Genomic DNA, 26,900 nt, shown 5'->3' with positions numbered 1-26,900 from the left:
ATGAGAGACTAGGTTAGGTTATTAACAATTAGAATCGATTGCAATATAAATACAATTGTCTCGATTGAACAAAGCATCATTTGATCATTTACTTTAAGATGAAACATTCGAAATTTATATTGTTTGCGCTTTTCGCTCTCGTCGTCTATATCACCGCTGAGCCAGAGGCTTTGGCTGAACCCGAGCCCGAAGCTCTAGGTACTTATTCGATCTACGTATAGTGACAACTAAATGAATTGCCTGAATTATTTGATCATTTTCAGCCGAAGCAGATGCTTTAGCCAATCCCGAAGCAGATCCAGATGCAGAAGCAGAAGCTTTTGGTACATTTTTCAATATTTTCATTTAGTTACCAAACATTTATTTCGATTCTTTTTAGCTGAAGCATATCCAGATCCACTGAGAAAACGTAAAGGTGGAAGTTTGGGCAAAAGTAAAACCGGAAGCAAAACCAAAAACAAAAATAATCCTGGCCGTGTAATTTTAAGAGTAAAAGAAAAAAGAGGTAAAAAACAAAAGACATCTTGTTGTTGCAGCAATAAGTGTAAAAGACGCTGTCAAAATTGCAAAAGGAATAAAAAGATCAAAAAGACTAAAAAGACCAAAAAGACCAAAAAGACTAAAAATACTAAAAAGAACCGAACGTCGAAGAAATGTAAACGATGTCCAGGTGTTTATCCAATACCATATCCAGGCGGTCAGTATTATAACTACTAAACAAATAAGATATGTCATTAATTTTGATTATTATTAATCAATTTTTAGGTCCTTATCCAGGAAGTGAGTACTATTTTATGTTTTGTTTATTTTATATCATTTGCAAAAATGAATGTTTAAATTTGGAGTGGAAAACTTTTCAGCAAATCAAAAGGTTCAACGAAAATTAACGGTGCATTTTTTTTATAGACAACAACGTGTCTACCGCGTCCTCAGCTGGCTCTTCATCGACAGCTAGTGCAAGCACTACAGAGGCCAGCAGCACAACTGGCACCGTGGCAACAGCTAGTACAGTGGGAACACCTAGTACAGCAGCAACAACATCCACATAAATTGCATGAAATTTTATTAATTTGAGTCAATGCACTTTTTAATCTTCTTTTTTACACTTTCTAATTAAAGACGAAGAAAGAAAAACTCCATTTAAATTCTCATTGAATTTATTTACGAAAATTTTGGCTAAATCATAATTTATATATTAACTTTGCAATTCTTATAATCGATCCTTAAACAAATAGTTATAAAACATAATGTTTGCTTACACATTATTTTGGCATGATAAAGGTTAACAACATACAAAAGAAAATAAATATAAATGACAAATAGCGGGATTTTTTTTCGTTTTGAATTCGACTATTGATTTTTCTAAAAAAAAATTTCATTCACTAAAAAGCATTGAGATTTGATAGAATGCTAAAACTGGATGAAAATACAGATTCTGCCGTTTGCTTAGGAAAGAAGAATGACCAAAAAAATTGTGTCAGTTCAATGGTCATTATAGTATATAGACAGAGCGTTAACGAAATTACATGACCCATCCAAAGTGTAAGGCAAAAAATGGCGCATTCTGTTGAAAATGTGTCTCGGCAGTCATACTCTTTGATACAAAATACAAATAATCTGTACACTCGAGAAAAAAATTATTATTATTTACAAACACATTAAATGCTTCAAACGTTGTGTTTACGTCGCATTAATTGTGTGTCTGATCCATGCTGAGTTTGGTGTAATTTTATCATACATTCGAGGTCGTTCGATACCATTTGGTTGGCACGCAATGCGCCAACTGGCTACACCAACCAATGCCCATCTATTACTGTTTGGAAGCAAGCACATCACCGGTGCTCCCGAATACTCTTCTTCGGTGCAATCTTGTTTGTGAAATGTTGCTTCGGTGCACATTGAATTGACAGTGGCGATTGAAATATTTTCACAGTTAGCCATATGACTGATTTTCAATTGTACTCGTTGTAAATGATCGCGTTGCCGAGACCATCCCAATGTATTACATGTCGTCCATTGAGTGGCCGCCGGATCATCAGCAATCATGTGTCTACCCTTTGGCGTTGTACCATTCATTTCAATCATGGGTGCTACTGTTGTTGAGCTATAAAATTCCGTTGGAATGGCACGAACGTGTCGCACAAGTTCTTCGTCAATTTCTTCATGCAAATCTTCTGGCCCAATAAAATAGTCACGATTCTCTGGCAATAGTGTCTCATATTTTTCATCTTTTTTCGTTCGCGATAATGTATCGGCGGTTGGTTTCTCAGCGCCGGAACTATTCGTTTGTGCAGACGCAAAGTTTTTGATGTTCATAGTATCTGGCAAGCAAATTGGTCGAATGAAATCATTGAAAACCACGGGCGATTCCAAGCGAATCAGAGCAGCCGTTGAACCTTCCACCGGGGATTTTACCATTCCAATCTGTTGGTGTTGCGAAAAGGGAAGTGTGACAATTTGATTGAGTAAAAAAAATTGTGAAATAAATGATGTCACTTACAATGCGTCTTCGTTGATTCCAGGGTGTGTTTGCATTTAAACGTATATTACCAAATACAGCGATCCATGTTGCTTTCGATTGACCTTGGAAACATGATTCAGTTGTTAAAACCCAATTTTCCGACACCAAAGTTCCATCGCAAACATGAGTTTCGTCTCTATGAAGCGATACATGCCAAGGCCAATCGCCTGGAGCGGCCATTTTTGAAAGACTAGCTGATGCATCAGCACTTAAGATCGATTGTAAACCGCATTCTGCAAAATGATATAAATTCATATTAGCTCTTTTACAATGACAATGCTTCAATACAATTAAATGGCGAACACTCACCCAAATTAGCACAAGAGACAAAAAGTGCTTGTTTCTTCTCACACGTTGTCCGAACAAATGATATTTCGGCCGCTTTTGGATCTAAGACCCGAACGTATCGTGTATTTACCTCTGAATCATTTCGAACTTCTGAGAATGCGACTTTCCTACAAATTAATGAAATATTTTAATTTCATCCATGTGTGTCACCAGTTTACACCAAACTTACTCATATCCAAGCGCTTTGCATAGTGACTCGGCAACGGTTCTCTGTATATCTTTGTCGTCTGGTGAATCTAAGCCTTCGGCACACAATTTGCCCAATTCACCTTTCTCCGAGAATATAGCAAACCCGTCGGAATTGAAGCGTACTTGTTGTGGTGTCAGTGGTTTCGGTTCAGTCAACTCCGATAGTAATGGCGCAATTGAAACTGTTTAAAATTGGTGAAAATATTAATAATTTCATTGAAAAATGTAAATTACAGTGTCAAAACTTACGGCAATCTCTTTCATCAAGACAATTGGCGCATTCACATCGTCCATCACATCGTGAACTTTTCGGAATGCATGTTCTGCCGCGTCCACAGTAAAGACTATCGAGTGCACAATACGAGCACTTGAATTCATCCGAAAGGTCGTTACAATCGGCAACTCCATCACATAAACGATTCGAAAGGCCTTTAGCTTGGAGATCTTCGACGCAGTTTGGTTTTGAGTGACAACTTTGTGCTCCAATCGATTCTGGGAAGCGTTCACAATCGAAAAATTGTCGAAAATGATTTGATATTCGACTGCCACATGATTTATGGAAATCCAAGCAATATTCACGACAAATTGGTCCAATTTCCGGTTCAAATGGTTCACGATATTTGCATGGCGGTTGCAGTAATCTACAAACGAAATCATACGCTTGACGATAACACTCTGAATCGACAATTTCACGGAATGCAATCAAATCGGCTTTTACTTCGTCGATATTTTTGTGACCGAGAAGATTTGGGTACGTTGTAACATTGTAGCCAATAGATTGGCAATAGTCAAGCTTAAGCGGTTCACATCGTCGTTGGGGTTTTTGCACTTTTGGCGTATCATATATTTCATCCGGTCGAAGTGGCGATGCATTTGTTGACGGTTCATCGCCCATGAATCCGGTCACCTCATTTATGTCCAGTGCGTTCAAATCGATCGTCAAATTGGAGAACTGTGGAATCATTTGCTGTCCGATTTGCTCAATGAACACGGACATCAAGTCAGCCGTTGAGACTAAAGCGAGGTATGGATCAAAATTCAGATTCAAATGCACGACCATATCACTTCGATTATCGTCACTGCAACAAATTAAGAAAAAGTGCATTTGGTTTAAGAAAATGTTGACGTTCCACATTAAAGTTAAAGGTAAAGCAAAATTCGATGATAAACTTACCCATCCAATGCCAAAACTTCACTCTTTTTATATCCTTCTTTCAGATCAGATCGATTGATCATCTCATCAATAGCATCTGGATTGAAAATAAAAGAAATTTTTTTTATTTAAAGTAAATTGTTTGACTTGATTCGTTCAATTTACCCTGATAAAATTTTGCTCTATGCTGAAATCTCAACGAACTTTGATCGGCCAATTCTGTGGTCCAATTATCACCGGCTGTGACTCGAACTTTTGCTCGGAATATTCGTTGAGGCATCGAATCAAACTTCAACAGCACATCTGCACAAAAGTCATAAAAAACCGAATGTTATGGTTGGCATTGAAATGTAAAAAAATGGAAAGTGTTTTCAACTCGCATAGCAATAGGCAATTTATCATAATATTAGCAATTTACAAACAATCAACAAATTTTGCTTTCTTTTTTTGCTGTCTAAATATGTGTCTGGCGCTTGAGCCATTTTCTCAAGGGTGACTTCATTTTGTCTTTAAACAGTGGGAATAACAAACTGATAAATGTGATAAATATGGTTTTTTTATAACATAATTTAGCAAACGAAATACAATATCTTTGAAGAACAAGAAAACAACAAATGTGGCAAATAAAAACAAAACAAATGGCAGAATGCAGTGATTGTGTATTGTTGGCACATGCGAAGCATCATAAAAGAGAGAAAAATTGGCTCATTGTAGTAATAATCGTGGGAAATGCGAACGGATTTATATTATAATCTGCCATATGTGGGCGCTGGATTAAGAAATGGATGCGAACAAATCCATTTTATGAAGTAATTTTTTGAATACGTAATAATTTAGAAATGAAATCAATGACGACGTCGGCAGCGGCGGCGGCGCTGCAATACTCATTTTTGTTGCAATTTGAATACGTTTTTATGATTGAATAATTAAAGAAAATAACAATTTCGGTTCGTGTTGATAATTAGCTACGTTAATGCTCGTAATAATCAATCTTGACTAGTTTTATATGTCTGAAAGTAGAAGAGTCGTGAAACAGTGTAGATTGTGATATTGAAAGCGTTAGTGCGGATATCGGAGTAAAAAAAGGTAGTCAAAATGATTCCCTCACGATCATATGATTGATACACGATGGCGAATAGTATCATATCTGTTATTTTCTGCTGCTTTTTTATCAGCATTTTAATTAAAATACTTGAAAATTTATATGAAACTCAATAATTTTTCACGGTAGATCGGTATGAACATCGTATTTCCTTTGTTTACGCCCGATCTTTTTTTTTTGATCAACGAAAAAGGAAGAGAAATTAACATGAAAACTTTATTTATCGATGTTCATTCAGTACCGAAAAAAAAAACATGTAATACGTGACTTGATCGTTACTCGATGTTCCATGCGAAATGTGTTCGTAGAAATGTGGAAGCCAAACGAGATCGCTTGAAAGCAGATAACACGTCTTTTTGTTTATATTTTGCAAATTTCAATTAAAAAATGTTTGCAAATCGGCGTGCATCTTGTCATAATGAGTACGCGAAAGTGTCGCTTCGTTCCAAAGAGATTGTCGCTCTTCGATTGACGCGATGTCGACCTATGCCCGCATTTTCATACGAGCAAATGAAACGTGAAAACAATAACAATCTTTGAAAACTGCGTGGAATGGCATTATGAACGATAAAATTCCACATGCTTTTTTTGTGTGATTTAATGGTAATTCCCTACATATTTTGACTTTTCGTGCTCTTTTTTTCTTGAAACAATTTCCATTGTTCCAACAGTTTCACTTCGTGAAATGTGCACGGCGTCATACAACCATTGCGCACCGCACGAAGAATAGCACGATATTTGAGATTTGGAGAGAGAGAGAGAAAAGTAAAAAGAATCGTAATAAATCAGAAGTTGAAAGTGATTGAAATGTAAAACGTGCAAAAGGCTTGGTAAAAGGGCCTAATATACAGCCAGCTGTCGCTTTATGCGAACGCTACACCAGAAATTGGTTCAACAATTCACAAACACCTTTCGCACATTATTCATATAAGCATTTGAAACTAATTGCCGGGCTAAGTGAATGTTTACGAATGTTTCAAGACGCGTATTTTTGTAAAAAAAAAACCACAAATCGCTTTTGATTATTGTCGGTCTCTATCGAAATTATACGAATCGAAGTGAAAAGATCGTAAGTATGTTTATGGATAGTAAGTGTACTTACAGCAAAAGTACATTGCTATTGTAGCGAACAGTGTGAATATTAGCATTCCGGCGATCACAGCACATCCACATCTTTGCGTATCTCCCAACTTTCGTCTTGTGAAACGAATATCGGAATCAGTCGAAATTACCGAGTCCGTTTTTCGATTACTTCGCGATGAAGGATGACGCGTACATTTTTTCGCCACATTTATCTGGAAGAGAAAAAAATTGGTATAATTTTATCAATGAAACATATTTAAATAAAAGCTTTTATTTATTGTCATTAAAGTTATTCTTTTTGCAAAAATTCACATTCAAAATTGATTATTATTGATTCATTTCAAATGAATAAGAATGGCTATCGGTTTGGAAAAGCTGATTAAACAGTTTTTTTATATTTCACCGCCAAATGCCACAAGTAGACAAAACAAACATGTGATCTTATTATATCAAAATGAAAAAAATATGTCCAATTTTGGCGATAAATTGAATAAATTGACACAGGTCAAGTGATTAGATTAAATTCTGTTGCATCTGAGAAAAAATCAACATTATTTATTTATAAAAAGCAGATCGACCAATGCTTTTTCGCTAAAAATTCGACCTGTTTGTTTGTAGATTTGTTGGATGAAATCAGGTGGTGTATTTGTCAGCATAATGGCCTCGATTTCGTAAATTCGCAATGTAAGTCAGTTTGTCAGTGTTAGTAATAACAGTTCTAGTGTCAATGCTACAGCTTCAAGTTCTTCTCACTTTAATAATAATCTCAAAGTCGATTTGGTCAATTCTATTCTTCCAATACCCGAGTCTCTTTCATTTCAATTGGTTGAATTCAAATGGGCTATAAAATGACAATCTTCAATGTCTTTGTTATTTGTTTATTTTCACAATGAACATTTTCTTAATGTTGCATTCAATATTTGATTTAAAATAAAAATAAAAAAAAGCTCAAAAGAAAAACTGCTGTTCAATTTCCGAGCAATACTTTGTGATTCTTTTCAATGCTTTTGTCTGTTGATGTTGCAAACTGCTTGTTAAAATTGACATTCAATTCGATTTTGTCTAAGTAGGAAGAGTATTTTGCGTAATGGTTATTTGTTTTGTTTGATGGACTCGCCTTCAAACTATATTTTAAATTGGCCTTTCATTAAAATGCCATTTTCATTAGATCGCTCATTATTTGATCATTTCAAAATTGGTTAACGCAAAGAGAAAATAATGTGATTAAACTTTATCCACCATCGCCGTTTCGTTTTTTTTTTTTTTTTTTCGAAATAGAAATTTCGCTTAAGTTGATTTTGTTTAATATAATTCCATCAGAGCTGAGATTTTTATCGAGCTTCTTGAAACTACATTTACTTATGAGAATCTGTGTAATATTCGAGATTTGTTTACATTTTCTATTCCAAAGTGAATGAACTGAGCGTGAGTGTTAGAGTAGAACCCTCGAAGCTGTTTCTTTGAATTCGATTGTGTATTAAGATACAAAAGTACATATGATTCATGGAAACGCCAGCTGCTTCGATATCTTCAAACAGCACCGAATACGAAAACAAAATCAAATGTGTGTGCGCACACTCAATAATGAATCACTGTGGCTCATTGAGCCGATCGACAGACTCTCTAATGATGCAGACTATTGGCAGCGCAGCATGCGAAATTAAATCATAACATTTTCCATATAGGTTACAAAAAAAACCGAATTATCGATAAATAATTTACGATCGAAGCGATACAGTCACCGATTGAGCTTGATTAATACGATTTAGTTTTTGATTTTTCTTACACATTCCGAAAGCACATTTCGATTAACTGTGCATGATAGTTTTAATAATAGAATTTGCAATTATTTAAGAATGTAGTGCGAACGGGCGATTTATCTTTACCTAAATACCAATGTCGATTGATTCCCAATTGTGCAAACGTCAAAAATTTTGCAACCGCATGCAAATAAATTGAACGAAAATCTAAGTAATTGGTATAGCTCGACAATGGATCGAAAATGACGTGAAATTATCTCCATTTCATCGTGTAATTCTTTTCACTTGGCGGAAAATTGGCGATAACCTTAATTTACGGTGATTCGTTTTTAAACTGTCATTTATGGTGCGTGAAAAAGCGTTGACTATATGGAAAAGAAATGAATGGATAATTTTTAGGTCTTTAGGTAGATGTGCCTCAAGCTGTTAATAGCAATTTTTGGATTATCTCGTTGAATAGTCATTTTTTGCAATTAATCGTCGCCGCTTTGAAACTAAAAATAGATTTTTCATTGACTGCAGTCATGTATACACTTCAGCCGCTGTCTTTTCATATGAAAAGATATCGAACCGTTTGTTTCTATTGAAACAAGGGATTTTCAAGCGTCACAGTTTTGCTAGAAGGGAAATGTGTTGTTTTCAATGTAAAAAGCAGTTCTGTGCACTTGTTTTCTGAAAACAAAAACCTTGGTCAGATATATAATGAAGTGATAGATATTTTTTTCCTTGTCTTTTACACTAAAATCAGAACGCCACTCTAACGGTATAAATATTGGTGAGTTGAAAGGCGCGTTTTATTCACATTAAATAAAGTGCATTAGATGGTTATGTTTTTTGTTCACATTGAGAGTGGAAAAAGGCGTATTGATTAAGAGCGTAGATGCCGTTTACCATGCACCGACTTGAATGTCTCGTTTTCTATCGCATGTATGTTTCTTTTACATGCGACCGTATTTCGTGCAATGCACTTAGTTAATGTATCAATTCAAATTGATTCTTTCTCTTTTCGTCTCATGATTTTAAAGCGAAAACATAATTCAATTATCGATGCCCTCATATAAATCAAACGAAACAAATACCATTTGAAAATTGACAAAAGAAAATTGTGTCAGACTGCAGCGTTTTATAAACATACATTTTAAATAGTTTCGTTGTGATTATTGTGAAAGAAACCAATAGAAAGTATCGATTATGTTAAAGTTTGTTTTCGAAATTCAAATTTGAGCGCATCAAAAATGATGTTGGTTGATTGATGCATTGTTTAAATCGACACACGACGAGAGAAAAACAGAAATATGCCGCTTGAAAAATACCAAACGCTCATTTTTAATTGAACATGAGTGTATCGTTGTTAATATGGTGAACATTCCGACATCTATACAATGTTGCAACCCTCTTTACAATGTTAAAACATTTGCCTAATGCGTTTTAAATTGAGCGTATTTTTGTATCTTATAATTTCTTGTGAATCGATGCAGAGAGAAACGTCAGTGTCAACATTCAATTTGAAAATGCCCCGAAGTCAGATAATGTTCGATAATATCGCTTGAACACACGTCAATTTCAAAACGATGAAATATTAATATTAATTTTACCCGCCGAATTCTACGATCGTTTCGGGGAATTATGGTAAAGAAACTGTGAAAAAATAACTGTTCTCGCAGTGAAGAGACGGTATAATTGAACTAAATCCAGTAAAAGTAACACCCGAATAAAAGATGAAAATTAGCATTTGGAAGTGAACTTCTTGTTATTGAAATCAAAACAGACTAGGAATCTTTGTTGAATATGCTTCAGTTCTGTTCATTCGTTTTTATTGAATTTGTAGTTTGTGTATAAATATCTGACACGTGCTATATATACACAACAAATCGACACATATGAATTAGCGAACTACCGTCGTTACGCCGCATTCCAGCGCAAATGTTCCGTTTCTTTTCATGTGTCAGACATATAAATCTCAACATTTCATCATCATTATGCAAATATTATATTCAAAATTGAATTATGGAAAATAAAATAATCTACTCTTTCTGACTCTTTTTCTTCTTCTTTGAACTCTTCGCTGTGCGTGAATGAAGGTATTTTTTCAATTCCATTGAAATGATCTTCGTACCATATTGTGTAATTTAACTTGAATTGTTCTTGGGATTTCAGTCGCAAAACTAAGTAATTTTGCAAACATATTCGTACTTTTATTTTGAATACTATGTGAAAGATGTGCAGAAAAAAGTCGCTCATCAAAGTGTTTCATCGTGATCAAAAACTTGCTGAAAAAAAAAATGTTTTTCTCTCTCTAGTCATTTTGTGTGTTGTGTCGTCTGTTTTGATGTCGTAATTGTATTTTTAGCACAATACGGAATACAAGCTTCGTCAGAGCAAAAAGCAGAGATTGCAACAGATATATTCAGAATTTTGTGCTATCTGCGCGCGAAATGAGATGATTTTTTACGATTGAAACTTTAAAAATGGCAAGGAAAGCAACAGACAGAATAAATTTCCACAGACATTGTGTCATTGTTGGTTTCAAGGCAACGGAAATATATTGTGCAAACATTATAATTAAGAATACTCTGAATGTGCGCTACTGAGTTTATAAATCCGATTCAGCGAATCTATTTAGTTGAATTAAAACGACAAATGGTGTGAACAAAATAAGTCCCGTTTCAGATGTGTCCCTGCCATTCTCTATTCAAATTGAACGATCATGAATTCACACCGATGCAGCTACACCCAATTTCAGAAATGACGCAAATATGCCAAAATACACAAACATTTTGTTGTGATTTTGATCTCATTTCATGGTGATGAATCACCTCTTGTCGATTCTTCTGTTAATAGAGCCAACGCGGTCAACTTGTGTGTTCTAAAGGTGCGCGCATGACATTTTGCCAATTCAAAAATAATAATCAGTTTGAAAGATCAAACATTTATCACAATCATCTCCATAAATGGTATATATGCACAATGTTCGAATTAGTTCCAGCGCAGAATAATTGCTACGCAAACACTGAATTACGCACGTTCGCCTCAATTCCATTGTATATCGAATGTTGGTGGTGCTGCTTCACACGCAGCTACATAACAACAACAAAAACTGAAACAAAACTGGGTGAATGAAAAAAGGCATGAGAATAAATCCATTGAGCTGTGAATATTTTCAATTACAATATTTAAAGCCTATCATTTGCACACAGAAATACACAAAAATACACGTCAAACAATTAAGTTGCTTACGGTTCATTTATTTCATTCTATGCGCACAGACAATATTGATGGTACTTAATGTTTGTTTGTGTGTTTTTTTGGGGCGATCTCTTTGAATGCAAAATGAGAAAGCGAATAAAATGATCTGGAACAAGAGACGTGATTGTATATGAGTCGTTTACAATTAATAATAATACCCAAGTTTGGCGCATTTCCAACCATATCATATTTATTCCAAACATTGTTGACCTTGTATGATTTTTCGTATTGCGGATTTCTTTTGTACTGTTTTTCTGTCATTGTTTGGCATCTGGTTGACCGAGAGGGAAAAAATCGCACACCGCCATGTGTAATAAAAAAATAATATTTGGAACATTTTCCTACCTATGCTGTCACATTTTATTTTGTTTATTATTCTTTCGTTCAACCAGTCAGCCTGCTGTTGTTGTTTTTTGTGTAATAATAACGGTTTTGAAGCACAATTACAGCTGCGACTTGATGAAAACTCAACAATTATAATTGTTATTATTACTTCGTATTTGGGCAATTCTATATTCTTTTCTTCGGATAATCGTTTTCGTGTTGAAGACTTTCGTCATGTTTGGCTTAAAAACAGAACTCATCGATGTAATTGCCAACACGCTAAATTGGCGTCGCTAATATACATTAAATCCATAATATATTTATGCTTCAAAAGGTGTACTTTTAAGCGGTTAAATTTCAACAAATGATCGTGATTAGCGCCAATTTAGTGGATGCCCCAAAGGATCCATCCAACTCTATCATTTAGAATTTCTGCTTTTTGAAAAGAACCGACTATTATAGAACTAGATCGTATTTATTGACAGACACTCACTCATTCTCCATACAATGTGTATAATTTTAATGTCTTAACCGAGCGATATATCTCGGAGGAAGCGAAACAATTATGATTCCCAGTGCTCTTTTTCGCTCATTCTCACAACAATGTTTGGCCATTTAAAAATCCAGTCAGCTTAACGATTCATACAGATACAATCGCGATAGTATTTAAGTGATTTGTGTTACAACTCTATTTTCCAATGTTAAGAATAGACGTGTCTCACGTCTCATTATTTCAATTTTCAGATTTTAAATAATCCCTTTAGCATGATACACACCAGCTGAAAACGTATTTAAGACAGATTCGACACCGTCTTTTTATAATATTAACAAATTTTTTCACTTTTAAATGCAAAGTTTTTTGTTTCTCACGCAATAATTGTATGCAAATCATTTGTGGTTTATTCACTGAAGTTTCCGTTTAAAATACTCATTTTCACCAGTCGTTTTTTTAATTTCGACAAAAAAAAAAAACAAAGGTTCGCCCCGCACATACCGCAATGACCCAAGGTGTCAGGCTTTTACTATTGTTTCAGCTAGCATAAACATCACATTATTTGATTTATCATTAGAATATGATAATTTTTGATATATGAGATGCATATTATGAGCTTCGAAGAAATTATAAGTATGTGAGAAGACCTTCAAAAAGTGCAAGAATTGATGTTTTAAGCGTTAATGCTCATAAATGTTTCAACATTTCTTGACCATCTGGTGAAGTTTTCGACCAGCCTCCGAATGCATGGAAGAACGGCCGAGAATTCAAACAGGTCTAAATACCAAAGTAATCTTCGAAACGATCATGTGCCGTTGTAGTTGTAGGAAATGGAAAACTAAACATAGTTTATTGCATCTTTTCTTGTTAACTTTCTAATGAATCTAAAGTGCAACTTACTTGTTGATTAACCCAGAGATCTTTTTGTTTTCCATTGTTGTTTTGTGATCGATTTTTGTCCGAGTTCGATGTCATTTCGGCGCCCTGCAATATCTCTCTGCTTCTGAAAAGGTCAAACATGTGCATATGGTTAATTTATCATGTCTTCAATGTTTCAATTGTTTTCACTTAAATTATGTTCGTTTCAATTTGACATCGATTCCATTCAAAAGAAATCAAAATAAAAAAAGTGGTTACTACTTGTTTCATCGACCACACACTTGAGCCGACTGCTGACTTTTCATATTGAGCAATATAATCGCTGGCATCATCGAAACGATAGGTGCATAACATCATCACTTGTCGAATGAAATGTTAACAAATTGGCGTTTATATTGCATTTTTGCAATGAAATTATGGTGAATAGAAAGATGCAACAATACCATAATTTGTGGGCTTGAATCAATTTTATAGCGAACATGTGCAATGAATAATATGCCAGCACCAATAATGGCAATCATTGGAAAGTTCATTCGGAATAGGTAAAATCGTGTGCAGAGCGGTGGAGAGTAGCACAAAATGTGGTTTGGTCAAATAAGCGGTGAGCCGATAATTTTTCATTCGCTTTTCAATTTACAAGCATGCTATGTGGGCATAAAATTCATATAAAACTCCAAGTTGGAAGCCACATTTTTTATATAATTCTCTTTGATATCTAACGTCAACGGCGACATGATAACAATAGAAATAAGATTACAAAAGACAGGAAGAAACTGTGGTTGCGTCAAACATTTGTTTTATTAGTGTTTTTTTTTTTTTTTTTTTGGGTTTCAATTTGTGTTCGCAGTTTGCTCATCAACACACCATTTTTATTGAGTTGAATTTCTTTGGATTAAATGTTTAGACAATTGATTGTCACTTTGAGAAGAAATAGCTAGAGACAAAAAACGTCTCGTAATTATTGATTAAATAATCAAGCCAAGCGAATCAATATAGCGATGGGTGACTTTTATAGCCTAGTTCGTTGGCCGCGTGATACGTAAGTAATTGCAAACACTTTCAAGAAATTTCAGTGTTGCATAAAATTGGTCTTGGGAAAATGTGAATAAACGCTGCAGCAGAAAAAAAAGAAGTTCGAAAATGTGTGCAAAACTCCTTAAACGAATGAACAAAACAACTTTCCCAAACAAAAAAAAACTTTATCATTTAATTAAATAATTGTTTTGGTTAAAATGTTATAAAAAAATGAAGGAGTGAGAGGTAGAAACAAAGAGAAGAGTGAGAGATAAAGACTAAGATTTCACAGCGACAGACAAAATACCGAATGAACTGTCCCATTCAATTAATATAAACAATGGAGAACTGCAACATGAGCCAAACATTATGTTTGAGGACGGTGCGATTGTTTTCATTTTTCACAACATTTGTTATACATTTCAAATGGTTTCTTTTGTTTTGCTGATTTTCGAGGATTTTGACTGTTCACCAGGTGGTTCCAGCGCCAAATCATAAGAGATACGACTGCAGAAAAACGCTTTGAATTGTTGATGCAAAAAAAAAAATCTTGAATGAAATATGTCATTTTGTGATGTGAATCGATATAAATATATTTCTGTTCAACTTTGTTGTGGCTTTTTAAGACGAATGAGAAAAAACATTGATTTCCGCAACTTTCTAAATGAAACATGGATGATATTATATCTGTTACTTCAAATGAGCCACATTTGTCACAATCATTTGAAAGAACACTGAACTGCAATGCAGCTTGTACAACATATGCTCACAGCCAAGCCCGTTTCAATTAGCCAAAGATATATTCAAATAGTAAATGTCCGACACTCATTTGTGTAATCGAGTACTTCTCATTTAACTATGTTTGTTTGTTGACGGACAATACATTTCAACCTCAAACGCTTGTTAAATCTTTCTCGTCCGCGAACATAAAACAATAGCTATTACGTACAAATTTGGTTTAAGTTCGTGTGGAAAAATAAAATAAGAAACAATCTCTCGTTGTAAACTAAACACAAAATTTTCGAAATTAAGTAAAAAAAATTACGGTTTCGTTGAATGTTCACGACATGGCACAAAATAATAAACTCAAATACTCCCGTGACCACATGACTTTCGGTGTATACTATACAGTTCTATATATGTTAGATTGCAACATATCTGAAAAAATAAAACACAGAAACAAATACGAAAATAATACACACACACCAACATTATCTACATTCTGCCGAACAATGCTCTATGTGAATTTGTGTCAAAAAGTGGCTTAATGCAAATGTTAATCGCACATAATAAATTTCGCGTAGTGCGACGAAAAGAGCGACCGAGAGAGATAGATAAAAAACTTCCGCGAAAGATTATTAATCTTGGCAACAGCGTGTTGTGTGACATTTAACATTTTCTTTACCGTATTTTTTGATTTCTATGTAGCATATTTGCTTCTGGTGCTAAATTAATATTGTTTCGGAATTTTTTCCGTATTCTTTTGTCCGTGATTGAAACGATCTTGCGCGCGATATATTCTACAAACAATACCATATGTTTATGATCGATCGACCACGATAATGGTCATGTATTACCTATTAATTGTGCACACTCTAGACTCTACTCAATGTTTCAATCGATATGTATGTAATGACTTTGATCTTCACGTTCAATGCAATTGAAACGATATTCGTATGGTGGTTTCTCTAGCTCTCTGCACACACATACGGCAATTGTGATTGCGAATGCATGCAATCGCATTTTTTAAAATTGCCGCCCAAGTTGATCTACAGATGCATGATTTCTATTGCCGTTTTATTCAATGTTGTTCGGATCCCAATTGACCAATATCGTTTAAAATAGCTCATAAGTAAAAGTTTGCATCCGATTCCATGGTGCTTTTTTTGTTGTTGTTGTTTATTTCCATTCAAATGAGAAGAAAATAAACACACTCATTCGTAACGCATATCAAAGTGAAACTGATCGTCTTGTTTCACTTCATTTTTCAGTCCAATTTACAGTAATCTACATTAATCTATAGCAAATATGCTAATTTATTTCTCCATTTGATGTATGCAAAAACGAACGGATTGTGTTTTCCTTTTCAACGTCACCATCCAACATGGAATTTCAATGAAATAAAAAACAAAACGATTACGGTTTGGTACGAGCGAGTGTCTGTCTATGTCTTTTTCGTCTGCTCTCTATAACTCATTCGCTGGCTTTTATTTGCGTATCGCCTGAATGCAAATAAATGTTTTCTATTATGTTCTTGCCATTGTGATGAATTCAATAAAGACCCATTCAATGGCATCACATCGTATAGTAGTGGCATCGAATTGGGTGTCTTAAGATATGGCTTCACTTTTCTGCTCTCTAGTGTGTTTGCGGGCACGCACCTCGGTTTTTGTTTGTTGTTAACCATTCAAACAGCCTGTCTAATCAAAAGTAGTTTGATTTGAAACGTGCACGTTTTCAATTGTGTCATTTTTGCAAATTCATCCCGCGTACGATATTGGCCATCGAATGCAATGTGTTGATGCCAACAACAACCGCAACAGCAACTCACTCAATCTATTTTGTGTTCACAAAACAATGACCAATGATGATGATGATGATTGGAGATTATTAAAAAGAATTCGCGCCATTTATTATTCGATGCATTTGGTGGCTTTGTTTGAAGATTAATTGCCTTTTTTGTCAGGGTTTTTTCTATTAGCTTGTTTTTATTAAGTCACTTATCACCATCGATCAATAAACGATGCCAAAAGAAAAAAATGATCGAATTTATAATGTTTGCATAAGGCCATATTGCAGATGAATTATAAAACGTTTAAAAATTGACAATAGACAAGATCAGTCACAACGTCGTTAAGTTTTTTGAAAAATCGAAACAAATGATTTGCAGCTCGCAAATTTGGTGAGGTACTGTTTTGCCAGAGAGAGAGAGAGAGAGAGAGAGAGAGAGAGAGAAACAATGAAGCAAATGTTCAATCACATGAATTAATCGATTTCACTTTTGGTCAGTTATTAATAGGAGCGGTCATTTGCTCCGGAATCAGAGACGTGATCCAATCATAATTTTTTTTTTCAAGCGCAATCATTGACATTTTGGGCAACTCTTTAACATGATTGAACGATCAATTTACAATATGCGAAACAATTGGTGCAATATTTGTGCCTTGTTTTGTTCGTTAAGTGATTTCTCTTTCGATCGCCAAGATGCGATAACTTTTGTACAAATGTGTTGGTCAAAATCATACAGGCGAACAACCGATTATTTCTAATGATTGATCTTCAATAGTGTACGCCATTTTTTAATAACCAACTATTGGTTATAGCCATATTTACAAATGTAATGTTTGATTTTATTGAAGAGAAGAAAAAAATGATTTGGCGCAATCGAAAGCGTTGCCAATTAGCTAAGAAAACACGTTAAAGCAATAAACGATAAAATGTGCGTCGTCGCACAATCACTTTTGTTTCGTCATTTAATGGAGACGAGATTTATGTCATTTTAATAAAAATAACAAATATGTGCTCAAAAATTCTCTATTTGTTTTCGGCTCCAAGTCATAACGTTGTTAGCACACTCTTTCTACCATTGCCATTTACGTCTGAGTGGCCATTAATTCAACGTCGTTTGTATAGTATTCCGGTGTGTGTGTGTGTACAGCGTCGTATTTGTTGAAATGAGTTGAAATATTGACAATGTCCATATTAGTCATCAAAATGTGGGTCAATTGTGTGTCGTTTGCATACTTCGTTTTGTACACAGCCACATCTTTTCGTGTTTTTGCGAGGGAGACGGTTTGTTTTTACTGACGCTACTTCAGTAGACACATCAAAATACACGTTTTCAGAAGTAAAAACAAAACTCGGAAAAGTAAATCAAGAGATGCGATTAAGATGTATTTATCTTAATATTCATATGCATTCGAAGAGTCACTGAACCATGTTCATGAGAAAGTTCCAAAGCTACTTTTCGAATGTGTGTGTGTTTTTACATCGATTGAACTCTTTTTTATTAGCTTTTTTATACAATAATATCATCAACGGTCGTTGGCTACGATCAACTGTCTTTCATCGATGAAATAATCCCCAAAAATGATGTTGTTTAAACGCGTATTTAATTCGAAGCATTAAAATTAACTGGTCGTGCATATGATTCATCATTTGATTCTCTTTCACCTTTCCAAGACGGGAAATATATTCTCATGATTATGAGAAAGACGATTTGATTTAAGAGAATACATCATTTGTCATGAAAAAACATGTTTATAGACTCTTGTGGTGTTAAAATACGACATTCAAATCAAATGCCATTGTGAGAAACAGTGTAATGATTTGACCCATGATCTTTTCAAATCCAATGAAATTTGGAATTATTAACCACCGAAGAAGCAACAAAGCAATCTATCAATAACAATGGAATTAAACAAATCGTCTATAAATGATGTGACGATTAATAATCGAGAAAAAAAAGAAAGACTGCGTGTGAGAGAGTGAGAGAAAGAAAAGAAATGTACAAATACGAATTGTGAAATTGACATAAATCGGAACAATTACATATTGAAGAATGAATACAATACAAAGTATCGATTTTCGATATTCGAAAACAAAAGCGCAACATTCAAATCATTGTCAATGAAGAAGTGAATGTATATTCTGTACGTCATCTATTCGTTCCGCTTTTCAACACTGATCGGCTTGACGATCAACCATGTGATGATGATACACCATTCGCGAAATGAAATATGAAAAGTATGTGTGAGCCGGAGGTTACTGACACCATCACATATCAAATGACATCTTCACTATAATATGCATACGATTTATATAAATCAATTCGAAGCCATAAAACATACATTTGGCAATGTTTTTGCGTTTGTTTAATGCTAACCGTATTTTTTTTTTCAACCGTGTTCATGAATTTTCTTTCTCTCTGATTTTTTTGTCGCAAAACTGAAAATTGATCGTTGCACAGCGTGCCCAGCAGTGACAACATCCACACATACATTGTTTTACATATTTGTTTCAACAGTATTTCGATATATGACCCCATTTCCCGCGTGCGATTATTTATATCCAGATGACGACGAAAGAGAAAGAAGTAAGAAGCGATCATCGATTCTTTTTTGTTCACCAATTTAGATTGTCTCTTTATGGGTCTCTTTTCTTTTTTATTCATTTTGGTTATTTCTACGCAGTTGTGGTCATTTCGTTCGAATCGTTTCTTCTTTTCTTTGCATTGTCGTTGATTGTGTTGATATCAGTTCCGTTTATAATTTCATCAGTGAATGAAAGTAATTTCAATAGTGAATGAAATTGCCGCAAATTTGTGTGACCAAAAGACAGTAAAAGTTTTTAACATTTTGTATAGAATATTCGGTTTCGAATGGAAAGAAAAGCGTGTTGTTTCAGCCACTCCACAAGAGACACTTACACTGTTATGGTCGATGAATTTTTAATGAAGTGTTTTTAATTAACAAATGCTTGATTTCTCTATGATTCTGTGGTTAAAACAGTTTATCTTGAATGTCGCCTGCTCTCACGGCATTTATCGTGCTTTCGCAACAAACAACACAAATCCCATGCATTTTTGTTTTGCTGCTGCCTGCGCATATTTTTCTAGAAACTGCGCCAGACGTACAGCCACAGAACTGGTTTTCTCTCTAAATTATTATTGTATATCGTAATTGTCGCATTGCATGCACTGTTTGTAATTTCACTTTAGTTTTTTTTTTAAATTTCGCATTCAATAATCGTCTGCCGTCAACAGTCATTGTTCAAAGACACACAGAGAAAAAGAAAAAAAAATGAAAGACGAATGGAAGGAGCAAAGGAATCTCTATAAGTAGCAACTCGATTCGATCGCTCGATGTGATTCTGTAAAAAAAAACACGCGATTTTTACCTGGTTCAACAAGTTTGTTTTGTAGTCATGAAAGCGATGGAAATTCATAATATTTTTATTCCAATCCTTTTTGTCAAGTTCAAGTACATGAGCCGGAGAGTATATATATTTTCATTTGGCACATTACAGTCGTCACCGAGACATGATCGAAAATTGTATGATCGTTGGGTGTGAAACAGAGATGCATAACAATAAGTCAGTCGGCCGGAAATTATAATCAAATCAACGACATGTTTTCACACCCAATTGTGTTTTAATGAAAGTTGTCAGCAGCGTAATTTTTCATTATCATTAAAATGCTGCCGCACTGCTGCTGTGTGTGACAATGAAATTAATTAATATTTAAGTGGAATGTGTGCCGCCGAAAAGGCGAACAAAAAATATACAATGAATATAAAAAAAATCGATTGAGGGCCATCAACCGAGAGAACAATGGATCTTCGTTTATATTTATTGTTTCGCGTGAACTAGTTTATCGAGTTACTATATTTAAATCAAGCACACGCATGCAAATCAAATGCGATGCAATCGTCTATATGCAAATGTGTTATCGCTTTCTTTTCCGTGGCGTTGAATTCACTCGCGCTATCCCGCGCATCAGCACAATACATAGACAGCGGCAATGCTAATGCCAAGATCGGTTCTTTTTCCTTTCCTTTCCTCTTTCAATTTCTATTGTACATGCTGAATGCACATCACACATTCAAATCAAAATCTGATCCAAATTGGACTGCATGAATTGTAACTCTTTTCATCTTCAACATCTTGTGCTTCAACGCTATTCAAGGCACACCAGCTGTTCAATTCAATTCATATGTGTTTAGTTGCGAGAGTCAATTGAGTGTAATAATTTCTCTTTGATTGATAGCAATGCTATGGTTATTTATTAGTCGGCCTTTATTCGCAGTTCATTAACTTTGCTGTGCTGCAACCAGAAATTTGTATCGTTTGAATTGTGACGATGACAACGACATTCGTTTCGTTTGCTCGATTGAATTCAACTTTCCAAATTGGCCACTCTCAACGAGACGATGACCGCTTGTAATTTTGGCGTCCACATAATGTATATTCATCAAAATGCATTTTATGTGACGAAAAATAGAGATTTTCTTGTATACACCAACGCAAAACACACAATTAAAAACTAAATGGCCGTAAATTAAAATGCAAAATCTCAAGAGCCATTGGCCGAACGAAAATAAACAATTTGAAAACCGCAAGCAATTCAGTAAAAATTCATTTCCAGTTTGATAAGTTCTATTTGGTAATGCGAATACGATATTTTCCAGTCCAATTACTTGGAAGTTTCGCACCGCGTGCGCGCGCACACACCAATTGAATGAATAACAAAAGAGAATAACGCCACACAGAAAAACAGACGGGAAAAAAAAGAAGATAGATGGTTAATTTAATCTCTTGGTGCAAAAATATGAACGCGTTGTAATTGGAACCCAAGATCTGAAGCCAGAAGAAAACAATTTTTTTTTCATCATCTCTCAAACAATCATCGTGTTTCTTTTTTTTTCTCATGTTTTGTTAGCTGAGATAGTTGTTGTTTTGTTTGGCATTTGCGGCAAATCAAAAATTGACCTGTATTTCTTTCATCGACATTTAACAGCAAATAATAAATGAAGTTATGAAAAATGGCGATTCGGCCACTGTAGCGAAATAAAAATGAATAAATCGAACACACTTTTCACGTTTCGCTCTATTACATATACAATAAGAACGTTATATTTGCTGTGAGATGAAGAAGAAAAAAAAGCGGCTACATTTCTCTATCAAACAATAATTTTTGTTCTTCACATTACATCATCATCATCATTTTTATGATTGTTCACGGACATGAGAAAAAAAAAACTGAATTTTTGATGCCGCATTTATTGATTTTATGATAGAACGTGTGAGGAACAAATAAAAAAAAACCGTGCATCAGAGCAGAAATTCTTAGTATTACCAATTACAGTAAACAATATTCTACATTTCTCGCATGTGTGTTTGGGAAGCTATCATGTATGATCGCCGATTGTTTTTCTTTTATTATTATTTTTGTTACCATTGATGCGTGTTCTAATTTAACTTATATAAACTTATGGAATGATAGTAATCAATTTTTGATCTGCAACCAATCGAGAATGGGCCGCACTGACTTTGACGTGGAAATTCAATAATTTGCTTCGCAAAACACACATATAGATTCGCTCCATGACTTTTAACGATCAGTCAAGTTCAATAGCAGATATTTATGACTGACCATCAGTACATACACACATTGCCGCTGATAACATGTCTATTATACAATGTATTGCGATGGTTTTTATTTCTGTCTTACAACAGTAATTTCGATGATTATTTTTTCCATTTCATTCTCTTCTAGTTTTAATGATTCAATTATTTTTTAACATTTGAACATCGAACGGTGAGTCTTAGGTAACAGCATTATGACCCATCAGCTTTGGCATTAAGTCGTATATATAATTATTTCAACGATTTTAATTACAAATATTTTGACACGTTTCAATCGAAAACTTGAATCATTTCATTAGCCACGCAACTTAAAATCAAAAATAGATATAAAATTTGGAAAACAAAAGAAATATTGCACACAAAAAGAAGAGAAAAAAAAACCTTTCAAAATCGATGATCATTGTGATTTTCAAGAAAAACCAGCCGAGTCAGTTTGCGGCAAGATTTTGAAACGCAAGCATCTTCATTGTTGCATTTCGAAACATTCACACAAGGTATACGATTGCATACAATCTGATGACCTTTTCTCCCGTAGTGTTTTCGCGCTTTGTCGATTAAAAATGTGAAAATGAGCCAACCACATTCACGATTCAATCGTTTTCAGCTAAAAACGGTTTATTTTTATTTTTTTGAATTGTTTTGCTAAATTGTGCGGCCATGAAAAATGCATTAATTTATTAATTGCTTACTTTCAATCAATTAATGAACTTGAACAAAGTGTTGAAAATAATCAATATAAAAATGGTTCAAGTACATATTCAGGTTATACAGTCGTGTTGAATAAAAACAATAATAATAATAATGTATTCATCGTTCTCATTAAAATCAAATCATTATTTAAAACACCAAAAGTATAATGAATACTCAAGCAAATTCATATTAATAAATGAAAATCTAAAGGTGTACAAACTTAAGTATGCCTCCTAATAACAATAATTTCGTTATTCTTTGGCGGTGCTCGGCATGATGATAAAGCGACGCCAATGAGTTTGAAATTTCACCATCATTGTGATGACTCATTGAACGGTACCAAGTGTAATGAGTGAATTGGCCATATGAAGAAGAAGTCTTAATGATTCCATTTATGCAAGAAAGACCAGAATCCGAAATGATTCCGCATATTGAATCATAAAAATGAGCACGATTGGTCAGCGGTTGGTCTCCCTTTTATTGACAATCTAATGATTATAATTTCATCGAAACATTTATAGTTTTTATGATGTTGAAGAACGGTAAATTGTGTTGAATGGCACCTACTGCCTACCATCCAATTCTATTGTGTTCTCGTCATCGAACAAAATGTTATTGTTTGTCTCTTTTCGATAAATTGACATTCGTTGTTTGGAGTTTGCTCTTAATGCTCCAAATGACTATATTTATCTGGTGCATAGGCTCATTTCCTTTGGCAAAACTCTTTGTTTCGCTTGTATAATTTTGGTTTGAATTTCGAAACCAATAAAATATATATAAATACCAACTGCACTGCTACGACGTAAGCATTAAAAGTTCACAGTTGAATGTATGCATCGATTGAATTTGTTTGTTGTTGTTTTATATGCATGTGCAACAAAATAGGCAAACGTTCGAATATATATGGCAGCAATAAAGCCCACAAAGAAAAAAAATACACTTTTTGCTCTTAATAAGAAATGCAAAATTTTCTTTTCACCGCAAAATTGTAAATTATAACAAAGCCAAGTTATAATAACAACATACAGTTTTGGTTATCATCTTGATAAGTAAGCTTTTGTAATGCGGTAAAATTTATAACAAGAGTCGACGGGGTCAAAATAGGGGCATAAATCAAGATTTCTTTCGCAATGTACCATTTGGAGTATTGTATTACAGCACATACACAAAACGTTTAGTTCTTTTTCCAATTGGGACAGTCTTTTGAAAAATTTGCCAAGATTTTCAATCGCATCTGGGAAATCCATCGTCAAATACGATACACAGACACACATACTGGCAATTATCTGGCATACACACACGTACCACAAACTGGTGTATAATTATCGGATTGATTACTACTTGTGTGATATCAATTTCGGTTTGACGTGTAATTCATGCTCAATTTACTGCCGCCTAGAAGAAGGGAACTGAGTATGAGCCATGCAAACAGCCCACAAAGTTAAACGCCAAATCAGGCGCACAATAAACATTTTGTTTTTCTCGAGTAATAAAGCTCGCGACACAGCAACCGCGCACATTACACACACTCTCGAGTGCACGATTGCGCGTCAGCGCATTTTAATTGAATCTCTTTTCATTTGGCGTACATTTCACGGATTAATAAGTGTGCGCACCATGGAAGAATTCCGAAATGAAAAGAAGAATATGGGATCGGCGACGCAGAAAAAAAAAGAGAAACTACATTTATTTGATGGTAACAAAACGTTTACAAAGTCGAAATAATGAAGGCGAAAAAAAAATCCAGGAGAGAACAAATTATGTGTACAATTTTGATATCAGCACTTTAACTGGGTTGCATAAAGAGAAAAAAATGTTACTTGTTTGAACATTGAGTATAAATATTTGCCGTACTTAGATCGATCACTCGGGAAAAAGTAGCCAGTCGTTTAGTAGGTATGAATTTCGAGAATGACTCTCTCATCGCTCCATAAATCCATCTGAATTTTTCTTGGATTTTGCTGCGTGTTCATTGATTAAAAATTTCCTAAATTCTTTGCGCATCTTGACCGTCGATCGGTGAGTTCTTGGTAAAATTGGCGAATCGGGCATAAAAACACCCATATCACCATATCAAAATTTAGATCATTCCATATTATTGCACCGTATGCTCGCAATTATTTAGGCCAATTAAAAATGTCAACACACTTTTAACCACAGCTTGCGCACGATACAAAGCATATTTCTTACACCTTTTTTTATGTCACATTGTACTATATTCATTATATTTTTCTTTTTAAATTAAAACCGTAATGATAAAGTGGAAAATATCGTTTCTTTAGATCCCAAGAACTTTCAACAACGACAGATCATAATTTAATTGTTTTTGTCTTATTTTTTCTCTCTCGATACTTGACTTGTCTCGCAATGGAATTGGGTTGGGATGGTAAACGCATTCCGATTTGTTGCGTTATTTACCTGAATCGAGCGAACAAAGGCCGATAAATACAATCTAACTATTCTTCGAATCGGCTTTTGTTTCATTTTTCTATGTTTGAACAGAGGCGGAATGTTTTTCTAATCGATTCGACGTTTAACACAGACATGCCATGAAATGGATAGAGTCGCATGTTTGCAACAATTGAAAATAAAGTGCAAACACTCGTTCGTCGACATTTACTGAATATTCGATGAGTAAAGAAACTATGCTTTTTTTCTCTCTCTTCGTTTTGTAAATATGGCAACAATTGTTCCCAAGAAGTGTGTTTATACATTCCACGTACTTATGCGCTCGTTGGCTTGTGAAATTACGGTGATTAAATTGTACGTGACCAATCCGATTGTGAAGAATTTTGGCAAGAGTTTTGTGTATGTTTTTTTTAATTTCTTAAAACAAAAGACAAACCAAAAATTTAACCCAAGCACTTGATATGTGTTTCCGGTAAAAACAGAGACACGAAACGGTGTCACACACAAAAAAATAACACATTTTCCCAAACTCTTTACTTTCATTCTGAAAACATTGGTGATTATGCGCCATGTAAATACTACACATCCAGAGAATGTGCGCCCGAACAATCATAGGCACCGATGACTTTCTAATTGGATAAGCATCGAACGGCATACAAAATATTATTGACATGGGAGAAAAGAACCTGCAAGGTACTGCACGTACTTTTGTCTGCGGCAGATGTGCGAGCACATTAGAAAGATAAAAGATGGCATAAAGCAAGTATAAAGTCAACAGATGTTTTAACTAATTTTTATGGTGAATGATGTGTTACTCTGTGTGTCAAAAGCAAATGGAAAAATAACCAGTAATCTTCGTTTCGTTTATCATCGCATTAACCCACTTCGAAATAATCGCAAAATATTTAAATTCATTGCAATCGTAAAATGTCAGCCTTGCAGCAGCCAAATTCAATTCGATGTTTCGTTGAATTCGATTTCTATTCACGTACAACAATTTTGATAATGGTTTTGAAAACTTGAAAAAAAAATTCTTACATTTTTCACCGAACAATGTCTGCATAAATGCTTGCCTTTCGGATATTTAAATATTCCGTTGATTCCGAATGATGATCCGTATCTTATGTGTGTGCTTCTTGAGTTTTTGCTTTCAACACTTATTCTTCACGAGTTTGTTCGAACTGAAGTAGTATGCAAATTTGGTTCTTTCTCGACTGAATTTCGTTTTCAAACTTTCATGTTTTCCTAACTTTTTATCGTCGTATCAATACACATTTTATATTGATAAAATTATTTTTTTATTTGAAAAATATTTTCGCACGAATCTAAAACTCACTTCCCGCTCAAGAATCGTAAAAATTCGTTTTGTTTTTTTTCTTTTTCAAAAATTGCTTTCTCTCTTAAACACCGATATATATTCACTTAAGAACACCCATTAACAGTATATCTACATTCACTTAACGTATATTTTTTTGCTTCGCTCGTTCGGCAGATGTCTTCAACTGAAATTGCCGTATCAAAATCGTTGATCTTCACCGTTTGGA

General features: G+C 34.4%; 2 protein-coding genes across 3 annotated transcripts; one reads left to right on the top strand and one right to left on the bottom strand.

Moving 5' to 3' along the window:
* Positions 1-57: 57 nt before the first annotated feature.
* Positions 58-1,328, top strand: LOC116344225. Its single transcript, XM_031772680.1, has 5 exons — positions 58-198; positions 264-323; positions 380-697; positions 766-780; positions 907-1,328. Exons 1-5 carry the CDS (start codon positions 99-101, stop codon positions 1,047-1,049), a joined length of 636 nt encoding a protein of 211 aa, XP_031628540.1. The 5' UTR covers positions 58-98; the 3' UTR covers positions 1,050-1,328.
* Positions 1,189-26,900, bottom strand: LOC116344224. 2 transcript variants are annotated; one of them, XM_031772677.1, is made up of 10 exons: positions 26,395-26,900; positions 13,120-13,222; positions 6,416-6,608; positions 4,377-4,514; positions 4,233-4,308; positions 3,308-4,137; positions 3,039-3,240; positions 2,831-2,976; positions 2,501-2,754; positions 1,189-2,424 (listed from the first exon to the last, which is right to left on the bottom strand). In XM_031772677.1, the coding sequence occupies exons 2-10, from the start codon at positions 13,192-13,194 to the stop codon at positions 1,681-1,683; spliced, it is 2,658 nt and encodes an 885-aa protein (XP_031628537.1). In that variant the 5' UTR covers positions 13,195-13,222; positions 26,395-26,900; the 3' UTR covers positions 1,189-1,680. The 2 variants fall into 2 exon arrangements, with proteins under 2 accessions (XP_031628537.1, XP_031628538.1); XM_031772678.1 differs by having other exon boundaries at positions 13,120-13,219.

The sequence above is a fragment of the Contarinia nasturtii genome, unplaced genomic scaffold (assembly GCF_009176525.2).
Source record: "Contarinia nasturtii isolate CC-2019 unplaced genomic scaffold, AAFC_CNas_1.1 Cnas_scaffold_1037, whole genome shotgun sequence".
In the NCBI taxonomy this organism is placed as follows: Eukaryota; Metazoa; Arthropoda; class Insecta; order Diptera; family Cecidomyiidae; genus Contarinia; species Contarinia nasturtii.
This window is presented reverse-complemented; position numbering and strand designations above follow the sequence as displayed.